The following is a 15109-nucleotide window of genomic DNA, read 5'->3' as shown; positions in this document are numbered from 1 at the left end:
TCAATGCTGCTAACATCCCATTTTCAAGGGTCAACTGTATACCTCTTCATTAAGAACCACTCCCCTGGGCAGAAAATTGTTCTTTGTGAAGCGGAGAATAGGCTATCACATAACCCATGTTAGGTATCAGGCACTTTCAAACCACATTGTATGGTTTCCCACCAGCTGGTATAATCTAGAGTATCTGAATCAAGATCAGAACATATTTAACGTATTTTAAAATAAACTCCAAACAATTTGTATTAACAGGAAATGGATGCGAACTCTATTAGTGTCACCGTCTAGTTAGTTCCAATTAAGCCAGAATCTATTACCACCCAAATTCATTATCTTTGAACTCCGTAGCATACTATATAACAGAAAGCCTATTTACATAGGGCCTACTCTAAATAAATGTTCTGTTAGTCAAATCCAAAGATCTACTAAGTCAATAAAAATAATCTTCCCTATTCATCAGGAAATAGTTTCCTTACCTTAAGTAGGATGATATCTATATCTGAGTACTTCATGCCATTCACTAACACAGGAATCAACCTGTAAAGAAATGAATTCATGAAACAAAGATCTAAAGATCTCAAAGTCTTAACAACCTCATGAATACTAATAATACCAATAAAACAACCACCACTGCTAATACTGCCTTATAGTATGTTCTTTGTCTGCCCTTCTCAAATGATGAGTACTCCCAATATGTATCTCAGGCCTTTTAAATACTCATGCATGGGATCTACTGGATGGAATCTTAGTGGGGATAAGATAGCTTATCAAGAGTGCTTAGAAATAAAAACAATAATTTTTTTTTTCAATTTTTCCTCTAAGAATTTATCCCAAATATATGAACGAATATTCCCAATTTTTTTTTTTTTTTTGCTGTACGCGGGCCTCTCACTGCTGTGGCCTCTCCCGTATTCCCAATTTTTAAAGACCAATGTTCCCTGATGCAAGAACAAGAACAATGGAAACAATCTAAATGTCCATCATTAAGGGCTTGGTTAAAAATAAATTACAGTTGGGAATTCCCCGGCAGTCCAGCAGTTACAACTCTGCGCTTTCACTGCTAGGGCCCAGTGTTCAATCTCTGGTTGGAGAATTAAGATCCTGCAAGGATCTTATTTTTGGATGCAGCACAGCCAAAAACAAACAAACAAACAAATTAAGTAAAGTTGAAAAAACAAAAAGCCCTCTAGGTGTAAAACACATAAAGCACATTTCCATTTAAGATAAAAATAATGAGAGATTCCTAGCCACAGCAATCAGAGAAGAAAAAGAAATAAAGGAATCCAAAATGGAAAAGAAGTAAAGCTGTCACTGCTTGCAGATGACACGACACTCTACATAGAAAATCCTAAAGATGCTACTAGAAAACTACTAGAGCTCATCAATGAATCTGGGTAAAGTTGCAGGATACAAAATTAATACACAGAAATCTCTTGCATTCCTGTACACTAACAATGAAAGATCAGAAAGAGAAATTAGGGAAACAATCCCATTTACCATCAAATCAAAAAGAATAAAATACCTAGCAATAAACCTACCTAAGGAAGCAAAAGACCTGTACTCAGAAAACTATAAGATACGGATAAAAGAAATCAAAGATGACACAAACAGATGGAGAGATATACCATGTTCTTGGATTGGAAGAATCACTAGTGTCAAAATGACTATACTATCCAAAGCAATCTACAGATTCAATGCAGTCCCTATCAAATTACCGATAACATTTTTCACAGAACTAGAATGAACACTTTTACAATTTGTATGGAAACACAAAAGATCCCAAACAGCCAAAGCAATCTTGAAAAAAGAAAAATGGAGCTGGAGGAATCATGCTCTCTGACTTCAGACTATACTACAATGCTACAGTAATAAAAACAGTATGGTACTGGCACAAATACAGAAAAATAGATCAACGGAACAGGATAGAAAGTCCAGAGATAAAACCACACACGTATGGTCACCTAATTCATGACAAAGGAGGCAAGAATATACAATGGAGAAAAGATACTCTCTTCAATAAGTGGTGCTGGGAAAACTGGACAGCTACGTGTAAAAGACTGAAATTAGAACACTCCCTAACACCATACACAAAAGTAAACTCAAAATAGATTAAAGACCTAAATGTAAAGCCAGACACTATAAAACTTTTAAGAGGAAAATACAGGCAGAACGCTCTATGCCATAAATTGCAGCAAGACTTTTTTGATCCACCTCCTAGAGTAATGAAAATAAAAACAAAGACAAAAGGGATCTAATTAAACTTAAAAAAGCCTTTGTACAGCAAAGGAAAGCATCAACAAAACAAAAAGACAACCCCCAGAATGGGAGAAAGTATTTGCAGATGAAGCAACCAACAAGGGATTAATCTCCAAAATTTACAAATGGCTCATGCAGCTCAATATCAAAAAACCAAACAGCCCAATCCAAAATGGGCAAAAGATCTAAACAGACATTTCTCCAAAGAAGACATACAGCTGGCCAAAAAGCACATAAAAAGATACTCAACACCACTAATTATTAGAGAAATGCAAATCAGAACTACAATGAGGTATCACCTCACACCAGTCAGAAATGGCCATCATCAAAAAATCTACAAACAATAAATGCTGGAGAGAGTGTGGAGAAAAGGGAACCCTCCTACACTGTTGGTGGGAATGTAAACTGGTACAACCACTATAGAGAAGAGTATGGAGGTTCCTTAAAATACAAAAATAGAGCTACCATATGATCCAGCAATTCCACTCCTGGGCATATATGTGGAGAAAAACATAATTCGAAAAGATACACGCACCCCAATGTTCACTGCACTATTTACAACAGGCAGGATGTGGAAGGAGCCTAAATGTCCATCAACAGAGGAATGGATAAAGAAGATGTGGTACATATATACAATGGAATATTACTCAGCCATAAAAAAGAACGAAACAATGCCATTTGCAGCAACATGGATGGACCTAGAGACTGTTATATTGAGTGAAGTCAGTCAAAGACAAATATCATATGATATCACTTATATATGGAGACTAAAAAAATGGTACATAGGAACTTATTTACAAAACAGAAAGAGTCAGGGATGTAGAAAACAAACTTATGGTTCCCAAGGAGGAAGGGGGACGGGGATAAATTGGGAGATTGGGATAGACATATACACGCTATTATATATAAAATAGATAACTAATAAGGACCTACTGTATAGCACAGGGAACTCTACTTAGTAAATACTCTGTAATGGCCTACATTGGAAAAGAATCTAAAAAAGAGTGGATATGTGTGTGTGTGTATATATACGTATATATGTGTGTGTGTGTGTGTATATATATATATATATATATAAAAAACTGATTCGCTTGCTGTACATCTGATACTTAACACAACATTGTAAATCAACTATACTCCAATAAAAATTATTTAAAAAATTAGATTACCTATACAATAACTTATATACACAGACTATCTAGGAAGGCTATACAATGAACTGCTGTCTTCAGAGAGGTGAGTGAGTGGGCTAAAAAGGGACGGTATCCATCTTCTACTTTATTTCTAAATGGTGTGACAATTTTACAATAAGCCTACATTCAGTATTTGTATTCCTTTTAATAAGAGATGACAGTGTTTAAAATATAAAAACAGTAAACTTAAAGGAATTAATCCAAAAGAAATAAATCAAAAAGGAAAAAAAGAGCTCTACCAACAAGGTTATCACACTCTGATAAAAAGTTTGGAAATTTAAATTCTAACTTCTTAAGACATTAAGAACTTAAGCTTCCAATAAGAAAATAGTTAAATAAATCAGAATATTATATCTAATCTGAAGTATTATGTTGTCACCAAAAGGGAACCATAATGTCTGTAAACACAGAATTCCAGGTATACTGAAATATTTATGATGACTAGTTAAAAAAAATATCAAAACATGTTAAGTAAAGATCAAAATACTAATTTCAGTTCCTTTTGTAGCTATGATGTTTTTATCTTGGACAGCTTTCTTAAACTTTGAATTGTTTCCTCACTGTCCAATCATACACACTGAAATGAGTCTACTGAGGACAAAAGGTATGAGAATACTTTGGAAACACGTAACAATGTCCACAGTCCACTGCTTCCAAATTCTACCTTCCATTGTTCTGGGGGGCATGGAAAGTGTGAACAGGCAAAAGACTCATGAGTACCAGCTGTGGGGTTATTAATAAAGCACCTTCTTAATACCCTAGTGAGAAAAGTATTATGATCCCTATTTTACAAATGAATAACTAAAGCTCAGAGAGGTAATATTATTTCCACAAGGCCATAAATGTTAAGTAAATTTCCTTTCTTTACCCCAGATGTAAAAATCTCTCTCCACATTCATGTCCTCAGTGTTTGTTGTGGCTTTACTTCAAATAGTTACATGCTTTAACACACACTAAATAAATATGTATGAAACCAATTTTAAGCACACCTCTACTTTCAATGAGGTAATTTTGCAAGCCCTCATTAACCAAAGGAATACTAACAGTAAAAAGGAAGCAGTGGGATTTCAAATTTGTAAAAAGGAAAATATGAGCCACCCAAACTTTCATGTTCAAAGTCTTTCTAAATTCTAAAATAGATTAACGGTAGTAATTCAACATTATAGCTAGTACACCGTAAGTAGATAAAATTATAATACACAGAACCACACTGTGTAAGCTACAGGAATCTTGCAAGAGAACCAAGTCCATTTGGATCACCAACAGTTAAATCATTTACGATCTTTGTCAATAATTTCACGAAAATGATAAGGATGGATGGCAGACCATAAAACATTGAAGAGTTCACCTGAGGTGAGGTAAAGAAGTAAAGACAGTGAGCCCCATCTATTTATTCTTTGAATCTTTTTAAGATGAAAGAAACTGCAGCCAGTTAAAAAGTTAAGGCAGCAGAGAGGGAAAAGTTTAGAGAGAATTTATCTATTTGATAGAGTGAGGTCCCTAAGGATAAGAAAAAAATTATGCTATCCAAGACCATAAATAGAAAGCCTGGTTAGCAAGAAGACAATTCACATGAAAATATATCTATAAGTTTTGGGCAAAACGTGAAGGGTCACCTGTTTTCCCTACAAAGCAGAAGTGCTCAAAATGAAGGAAGAGAACTTCAGAAGAGTGATAAAGGTATCAAATAGTTGCTCTGGTGAATGGAAGATAAAAGCTGATCTGGAACAGGAAAAATTGGCAGATGGTATGAAGGGTCCACTTGATGTTGAAGACCATGGATTTCTATAGCCACCAATCCTCCTGGCAGTGTAACTTTTCCCAACAGTATTTAAGAAGTAGCAAAGACATTTCAATTAATCCAGAGCAGGGGGCAGCTGGAGGTTTATGGTCAGTACTGTTGATTTGTGGATCATGATATCTGTGCCACATAGAGAAAGAATAAGAAGATGTGTAGGAAATAAGGGACTGATAAGGCAGGGCAAGTCAAAAAGTGAGGTAGGAAAGAGATACTGGAGTTAACTGTGACCACGTGGCAATATGGCATGTGTCTGACAAATTCCAATCATACAAAGCAGACCATTATTTTAAAAAAAATCTAATTGTTAAGAAGCTTTCTCCTGAAGCCTCATGTAGAAAACAAGAAGAGAATTTTAATGCAACATCATGGAAGGCAACAATGAATAAAGGCAACAATGAATACCAACAATGAATGTTTACTGAGTACTTAAGTATATGCCAAGCACTGAGTTAGTTGTTTTACATGGATTAATTCATAAATAAGCCCCAGGAGATATTAATGTACAAGAATAAAGGTGGGAAAAAAACAAAATAATTCAGGGAAAAAAAAGAAGACCCGTTCTACCAAATAACAAAATATATTAGCAAATGTTCAATAATCAACAGAGCATAGTACTGGCTTTAAAAAAAAAAAAAAAAAAAAAAAAAAAAAACAGAAAAAGGAAAAGAAAAAACAAGAATACACGACACAGCCCAGAAAGATAAAAGAATTTAACCTTACTCTTTATTACATTAATGCTTTCTATGTGAATTCATTTTAATAAGAAAGATCTAATCACATTAACAATTTTTATTCCTCAGCAAACATTTTTTGCTCATACTAAACAAGAATCTGGTTAACAGATCTAGGAAAAACAGTTCTTTTACTGTGTTTTTAATCTCCAGATCAGACTGATGTTGATATTTTCCCATCCTCACAATACATTATTTGAACCAAAAATAAAAGCAGTCTTGTTTAATCTAAAAATGGTTCCCAAACCAGTGGTGTGGAAGACATATAACTCAAATCTATTTATCACTGGAATGGGTTGTTTAATGTTCGCACATAGCACAACTAAATGGGAACTGCTGATCTTTTTTTTTTTTTTTTTAATAAATTTATTTATTTATTTTTGGCTGTGCTGGGTCTTTGTTGCCACGCACGGGCTTTCTCTAGTTGCGGTGAGCGGGGGCTACTCTTCATTGCAGTGTGCAGGCTTTCTCATTGCGATGGCTTCTCTTTTTGCGGAGCACGGGATATAGGCGCGTGGGCTCCAGTAGTTGTGGCTCGCGGGCTGAGTAGTTGTGGCTCACAGGCTCTAGAGTGCAGACTCAGTAGTCGTGGCGCACGGGCTTAGTTGCTCCGCAGCATGTGGGATCTTCCCAGACCAGGGCTTGAACCCGTGTCCCCTGCATTGGCAGGTGGATTCTTAACCACTGCGCCACCAGGGAAGTCCCGGAACTGCTGATCTTTTAGCCTGCTACCAAGTTCTTGGTTGCTTACCAATGTTTAGATTTTATTAGGGTAATGAAAGAGACCACCAACCTATAACTGCTCTTATCATCTCCTAATGTTACAGCTTAGGTTTTCATTAATAAAATCTCTTCAGTTTTATAAGAATTAATGTCTGTTTATATAACTTTTAGAATTATATGATCCTACGGTAAGAAACAAGCATATCATAAAACTGGAATCACAAATCAGGGAGAAGAGAATAATTAATATATGAATTTCCTAAGGGGGGAAGAATCCATTTAGCACATCACCTTGCACGTTACTCCCAAATAAATTCTAGATTGACTGGAATAAGACATAGGTGGCATTGTTTTCTTGGTAGGGAAAGAATTTATTGGAAAAGAAAAGGAACTTAACTAACTACATGAAAATGAGAATACCCAAGTACCCTAACTTCTGAAAAAAATTTGACTCCACTAGTACAACATATTATAACAAATGGTTTTGTTTTTTGCTCATCCAGAGGGCTAAGATTGGAAAAATTATGATTAATGGATTGCAAAAGTTGTGACAAGATGGGACCCTGCTGGTGGGGTGTAAACTGGTATAACTTCCCTAGAGAACTATGTGGAATATTTATGAAGATGCTTTAAAATACCCAGGGCCCTTTGACCTTGGTAAAAATCACTTCTAAGAACTCTACTTGAAAGAAATCACTACTTATGGGCAAAGAAAGATGCTCAGTCCAGGATTATTTATGAGTTTAAAAAAAAAAAGGGCAAACAACTAAACATTCAACAATAGAAGAAGAGTCGATTATATATATATGGTACACATACCATGATAGAACAGTACTGAAAGTTTAAAGACTAATGACATGGAGGAAAGTGCACAACCAACAATAACTGAAAAGAGCCAACCATAAAATAGTAAAATCAAAAATTTAAGCATCAACTATAGCCAGATGCCACGTACATACTACCAAATTTATTTCTTCCCAAAACACTCTGAATATATCACATTTGTTATATGGTACTAACACAGAAAAAAACATTAAAAGACAACACACCAAAAATACTAACAGTGATGACTCAAGGGGGTGGAAATCCAAGACATTTTAAGTTTTCTACATTTTGATTTTCTTTTATGAGCCTGTATTTTCTTTATTTTCAAAAGAACATGAGCATTACTTTTAAAAGTAACTGACTTTAATATAAGAAATCATTATGTTGTACACCTAAAACTAATACGCTGTTTTATATCAAATTCAACTTATCTCAATAAGACTGGAAAAAATATATTAAAATAACTGATTTAACAGCATTCACTGGGTTAAAAATAGGTGTAACAACAGATTAACCAAAAATTGCATAGCATCACAACTAGTAGGAAATCCATGAGACCCCACAGTCAAGTTATAAGATTATAAAAAATTGTGCCATGGATTATTCAAAATTAGTTATAATTCAGCATAAACCACCCTCATGTAATTTAGAAAACAAAAGTAACTGCTTCTTTAAAAATGTCTTTACTTATACCATCAGCAAAATTAAGTGTTACTTCTTTAGAACTTCATTACCTGATGGCATAAGAATGTAACCTAAAAATATGAAAATGAGGAATCACTGCTAAATTTAACAAGGGAGTATTTGTAAGAAGGAACACTTACTTGGGAAGATGCCTTATGAGTACATCTTTGCATATTGGTTGCTCAGCCAAAGTGAGCCAAAATTCGCAGGCTTCTAAAGCCACATTTTCATCTTGATCTTGGGTCCTCTGCAGCATGTACTGTAAACAAAGGAGGCTTAGTATTAATCATTTTAAATCATACAATTAAAATAAACCTAATCTAATTTCAGCAAGTTAACGGCCCTTTGCTATGGGCCTTGCACTTTTACAGTGGTTCTCGACTTAGGCTTTGGATTTTTTTAAAAAAGCTTCCTAATCAATTCTAAAAAGCAGCCAAACTTAAGAACTACTGCTTTAGAATGTTGCCTAATGTAAAGTGTCCAATTCACGTTTATCTGCTTCTATATAGGCATATATTGTTTCATGAAACCACTGAGATTTTTAAAAAGTATTAATATTCAAAAACTGTCTTCACAGATGCATCAAAATAAAAAACACCATTAAACCGTTCATAAAATGGACAATCTTTTTTATAACATAACCACCCAAGCTGTCTCTTATAATTACAACTACCCCTTGAACAGTGAGGAGGTTGGCATGCCAACCCTCCAAGCAGTCAAAATCCACCTATAACTTATAGTCAACCTTCTATATATACAGTTCCTCTGTATCCAGTTCCTCATCTGCAGATTCAACCAATCTTGGGTTGTGTAGTACTGCAGTACATATTTAGTAAAAAGAAATCTGGGTATGAGTAGACCCATGAAATTCAAACCTGTGTTGTTCAAGGGTCAACTGTATATACTTCCACATACTTAAAAAGATATATACATATTATACAATTATAAAAATTCATTTTATTTTTAATTTGGAAAAAAGTAGTGACATTTCTTTGTCAACTATATAATTTTTAGTTGCCAGCAAAATAGGTTTATCATGTCCTTCATGTCCTTTGAACATACCAAGCCAAATCCACTCTTAAGTTGGAGGAAGAATCTGATCTCCAAATCTATCCAAATCTACCCCTCTTTTAAAAACCTAACATACCGGGAATTCCCTGCAGCCCAGTGGTTAGGACTTGGCGCTCTCACTGGGTTCGATCCCTGGTCAGGGAACTAAGATTCTGCAAGGTGCACAGCACAGCCAACACCTCCCCCCCCGCCCAAAAAAACCTTACATGCAAAAACAAAATAAACATAATCAAAGGCATGAATTCCCAATGTACCTGGGACTGAATCTGGGGTCAAGTGATGAATTCTTGAATGAAACATCTCACACGACAAAATACAGCAACACAACTGCTGTGACAGGCTAGCCCCTACCATGTCCTACTACTATGCTGGGTATTGTTGAAGAAAGAACTGTAGCCTTGTAAATTAGGTCCCCCAGCTGTGACGTGGCAAATGATTAAATGTCTTTCTCAACTTTCTGGTTAACCCCAAACTCTCACTAAACTCTCAACCAACCCCACCTGTTTCTTCTAAACACTTTACAGAGAGAATATCTTTATCAGAGAGAAGGTCATTTATCCCCATCTTTTGCTGCTACATATCCTTATCACCACAACTATCTTTCCTAATGTTTTAGAAAAGGAGTTACTGAACATCATGAATGCCAGCCTTCTTCTAACCAGTCTTAGATGCCATCCTTTAAGTACAACTATATTCAGCAATACGAAAACTAGGTATGACTAGCAATAATGAGTATTGCCCAACAAATTACTTTGTCCTAATAATAATTATATGTTATCATGTATTCCTTCCTTTAATTACAACTATCTGTGCTCAACGTAATTACAATATCCTAGTAAAATTATTTTAATCACATAAGGACTGAAAGAGAGCCTTTTAAAATCTAAATGGTCTGCTAGAACTCACTATAATGGTTACGTATTTTCTATTCAGAAATTGTTACCACTGTTACCATAAATCAAGTTGATCAGATCAATTTACCAGTTAATGGGTCAAAAACAAACTCTTTTAAGTACTACAGTTTTATTGGCCTAACCCATATCTAATAAATACAAATCTAAATATTTCCTAGTTACACTGGTTAAAAGCTATCTACTCCTTTAAACAACGTTCCCCTCTATAACATCTTATATCTCATGAGAGAAAAATCGCCATAAAGATAATTTTTAGCTTTAAGATGATCATAACTAATTTTTATAGTCCCCCCCTCCCCAACAAATGTGACAAATCAATTGGAAGACAGTGGTTTCACACTATACGTTTTGTGCCCAAGGTTTTTCTTGAGGGGAAGATGAGGAGAAAGCTTTTAAATTGCTTGTATTACCTCAACTATATTATGCATGTGAGGAAGCAGGCGATCCATTCGAACTTCAAGCAACATCACAAGTGCCCGGCACACATTTTTCCGTACCTCTGGTTCTTCATCACCAGCCAATGCAAAGAGATTCTATTGCACAAGAAATATTTTCTTCTAGTTAAGTATTCCAACATACTAGAAAGGTTTATACATAATGACCAATAATCTGCAAGGTGGCAACACTTAAAGAAACCCTAAGAAGATACTGTACAAATAAAGGCTTATGAATTAACTGGCCCTACTAATACTTTATAGCATTAGATTATAAAATAAGACAGATGCAGGATGATAACTGCCAAAAACTATGATTTTGGTAAATGATCTAAAGCCATTTTTCAGAGTATGAGTGGTTGCATCTTGAAGTAATCTTTAGTTTATGAGAATAAAACCATGTCATTAGGACATAGGAGCATTCACCCAGATCACCCAGAATTAGAGATAATCATTAAAATACAGTTTGATTTACCCTTCAAAATTACCGTCTGTTAAGAGATTATTCCTACCAACACTGATTCTTAGTAGGCATACATTCTATAAAAGCACCAACAATTGGGAAATATATACTGAGTTTCCAACAATGTGACCCTAAACTGTTGTCATTCACTGAGTCAACTACTGAAAAAATAGTAATAGTAGCAGTCGATCTTATGCTGTTAAGTTTCTCTACAAGGTTTTAAAAAAAAGTGTGAATCAACAACACTGTTTCAATTAACCTTCTCAACTCTAAGATGCTGCTACTCAATTTTACAAGTTTAGACGTTATATAACTTGCTAGCAAGTGGGGGAATCTGAATTTGATTTTCACGAAATCATGGGTGAGTCCACACTCATTTCATTATACCAACAAGCCTCCACTAGAAAAAGCTGTCTCTTGCAGAGGGTCAAGTGGAGATGTCAGAAGAAAAAACAATTAAGCCTTCTCTATCTCACTCCTGAGGTTTTACTTTATTTACACACACATACTGAAAGCAGTAAAAAGATGATTAAAATAATTAAGTAAAATCCAATGTGTCCCATTGTCTCTTCCCAGGACCACAGAAACATCTCCAAAGAGATGAACCTGAAATCGTACTACAAGAAATGGGTAAGACAATGGAAAAATTTAAATATCAAATGTGACAATATGTGAACTACTGTTGTAGCATTTTAAAAACTGTCATTTCTCCAAGTCCTGCCTCTACTTCTGAGGCTTTCAAAACTCTGTAGTTGCTCTTTTAATTTTACATGGTCAGAAAGAATACAGTTTTTCCAGCAGGTGCTGCTCATATAAATCCTTCGTGAAATTTGATGTCTTAAGTATGAATACCCAGCTTTGCCAAGGTATGTTACAGCCAAGTATTAGTAACCAATACACTTTTCATCAGTACCAGCACACGTAGCAGGCATGAGTTCAGCCCCCGATAAAAACACTGGTGACTGAAGAAAACGAACCAGTTATTGATTTAGCAAATAGTTACTGAGAGCCTACCATGTGTCAGGCGCCTCCTCTGGAGGTTTACTACTCTTAGAGGATGAAGAACTGAGTGAATCTTACTGGATTACCAAGTAGCACAGAAGAGTTAATATGGTATTTAACACTACTGGAAAATATCATTAAATGTCAGGAAACGTTCTTGTTCCACGTGCTGAGTATGGATGGCCCTGTGGAATTTTTATTTTCAGAAAGAATTTATTTTATTCTAAATTATATTTCTGTATAAGATGCTGGAATGTCTATTACTGTTCTCTTTAATAAGCCATGAGAGAAGAACACTAAGAGGGAATACTATTATAATTACAATAAAAACTACTACTGCTTCTAAAAATAATAGCAGTAGCTAGCATGTGGAGTGCTTACTTTGTAGCAGGCACTGTTCCAATTTATTTTTAGCCAATACCTTTTTTAACAATCCAACAAGGTAAGTCTATTATTAGCTGTATTTTATAAAAACTGAAAATACCAGTTAAATAAGGTGCCCAAGGTTAACAAGCTACTAAGCTGTGGAGCTGGGATTTGAACACAGGCAGGCTTACTCCAGACTTCTAATACTGTCCACTACCCTCTATACCAAACTAGACTGAAAACACCTTGAAGCATAAAATTTCTTTATGTATCCTTAGCACCAAGCACAGTGCCTGAGTCACAGTAGGTATTCAGTAAAATGTATTTAAGATGCATGTTTTCATTTCAATTTTCAAATGGCTTGAGGACTCTAATGGCCACTACTTGTAGTCTACTGGTAAAAGATGTTTAGAAGAAGCTTGTCAATTTAAGTGATGAGAAAAAAAAAGACATAATTTCCCCCCCTTCTTTCTTGTAATTTCCCAACAGGAATACCAGCAATATGGTCTCTGAAGGACTTTTTTTTTTAAAGAAGAGCTGAAAAGGAAAAGACTATTTAAATTTCATCTGATGAAAATAAAAGTGAAGTGCTTAAGGAACTTTAATAATCCTTTCACCATCGCTGTTATCAAGCAGAAGTTCTGAAAAGAAATTCTACTGTTTAGGGTTCAATGGACAAAAAACTATGTCCTGTTGTCTTTCTGCTTTTATCAAAAAGTTAAAAAGTACCATTAGAAATGCTCGCTGAGCTTTAACAGCCAATTTTCCCCCCTGAAACTTCTCATTTTACACTGAAAACCAATGGAAAAATAGAAGTACTATCCTTTTAATTTATACCTTCAGATTCTTTATCAAATTGAGTTTATTCAACCTCTTCATGTTTCTAATATCACAAATGAGGTGGGAGATTTAATTTCCATATGCAATTTGAACAGTATATTGAGGTAGAAATTTTTATAATCAAGATATTAAACACAGACATACCATAATCAATGTTTGCACAAGTAGAAAACTCAGTGAGAGGAAAAGTACTTTTATTTTCAGTTAACGAGAATCACAAAGTTTAGACTGTACCCAATTTTAATACTATCAGAAATAATTTAAATATTGACAGCTCATAATGATAGATTATCGTATTTATAAAATAAAACTACATGCAATGAACAGTTTCTAACCTCCTCAAAAATAAGGTGGGGTGGGCAGAGGACAAATCTTACCTCAATAAAGGAATCAATGTGCAACATCAGAGCTTGAGTTCTACTGATGATAAACTGATTGACACAGGCAACAGCATGAGACCTAGAAACAAAATTCAAAATACACTCATTGAAGCTCTGTTCCATTTACAGAAGACTGGCAAGAATTTAAACGTTCCTCCATAAAAATATTACAGTGTATGTACGGCCATGCATGCGCACACACACCCTAAAAAGAATGAGTCAAAATTCTCTATGTATTAAACATATCCTTCACATTCTTTCCATGTTAAGTGAAAAATGCAGGTTCTAGAGCAATATGTTAATGCTACTAAGAAAGTGGAAAAGCGTCTGGAAGGACATGTTCGCTCTCAAGAGTGGGAGGTTGGATGGGGACATAATGGGAACTTATTATTTTAGATCTTAAAGTAATGGGTATGCATTCCTTCTGAAACTGAAAATGTGGACTGTTCTATAGCCTATGTGTTCTGACATACCTAATCTAATCCCATAGCAATTCTTAATGGCACTACTGTTAAAAATATACCCATAATCTAATCACTTACTACCTCCACTTCTCCTCTAGTCCAAACCATAATCTCCCATCAGGACTATGCCAACAGGCTCTATAACTGGTTTCCCAATTTCCATTATGCAAAACCCCACTACCTGTTTGACACGCATAAATAAGATCACATAATATCCTTGTTCAGATTGCTCCAGTAGGAATCTACTTTTCCTGACAAACGTCAAAAGGTAAATATTTTAAGCTTTGTGGGCCACATAAGACCTCTGTGGCAGCTTTATTACCCACCCGCCCACTTCAACCTTTTAAACTATGAAATCATTTGTAGCTCGTAAGTCACGCCTGAGTTTGGCCACACGGGTCACAGCATGACGATTACTGGTGTAAACATCCCCTGTAATGTGCTACTCCCTACCCCTCTAGCTCCATTTCTTACTGTGCTACAAAATCGTTTTCTTCTGTCACTCTAAAAGGTTTCTTCCTAACTCCAGGGACTTTGTACTGTTGTTCCCTCTTAAGTGATCTTGGCTTTGATCGTTCAGAAAGCCTTGCTACTTTACTTTGATCAGGGTTCCTGCACAACTGCTGCCTGTGACAAAGAATGTGCTGCATAACACACCTGTGAATCACTACCTAACCCGTTATGCTCGCCATTTTTCCACAGTATGTGTCAACCCCGACAAGCTCCGCAACACACTGAATTTCAGCCTCACACAAAGGACTTTAAAAGCGTGCCTGTTAACCATTATAAATGTAATTAACCATGCAGATGATGGAGAAGTGTCATAGTCAACGAAAATTTCAGCAGAGTGACATTTCACAGGCTGTCATTAGGAGTAGATTTTAATTATCAAGTCCACCTCTATGGAACAGCCAGTTATCTTCTGCTGATCGCAAAAATACTAGGTAGTGCAAAATAAGGGAGTG

General features: G+C 35.4%; 1 protein-coding gene across 4 annotated transcripts in view; it reads right to left on the bottom strand.

Annotated features, from left to right (window-relative positions):
• TNPO1 (transportin 1) overlaps window positions 1–15109 on the bottom strand; it is an 87357-nt gene that overhangs the window by 24961 nt on the left and 47287 nt on the right. For all 4 annotated transcript variants that reach the window (XM_060093029.1, XM_060093031.1, XM_060093030.1 and 1 more), the window contains 4 exons: window positions 13678–13759; window positions 10606–10728; window positions 8351–8469; window positions 474–534 (listed from right to left, as the gene is read on the bottom strand). In XM_060093029.1, coding sequence (XP_059949012.1) covers window positions 474–534; window positions 8351–8469; window positions 10606–10728; window positions 13678–13759 — 385 coding nt within the window. The remainder of the gene's footprint in view (window positions 1–473; window positions 535–8350; window positions 8470–10605; window positions 10729–13677; window positions 13760–15109) is intronic.

Source organism: Mesoplodon densirostris, chromosome 3 (genome assembly GCF_025265405.1).
Source record: "Mesoplodon densirostris isolate mMesDen1 chromosome 3, mMesDen1 primary haplotype, whole genome shotgun sequence".
NCBI classification, from domain to species: Eukaryota; Metazoa; Chordata; class Mammalia; order Artiodactyla; family Ziphiidae; genus Mesoplodon; species Mesoplodon densirostris.
Note: the sequence above shows the minus strand (reverse complement) of the source record. Positions and strands in the feature narration are given on the sequence as shown.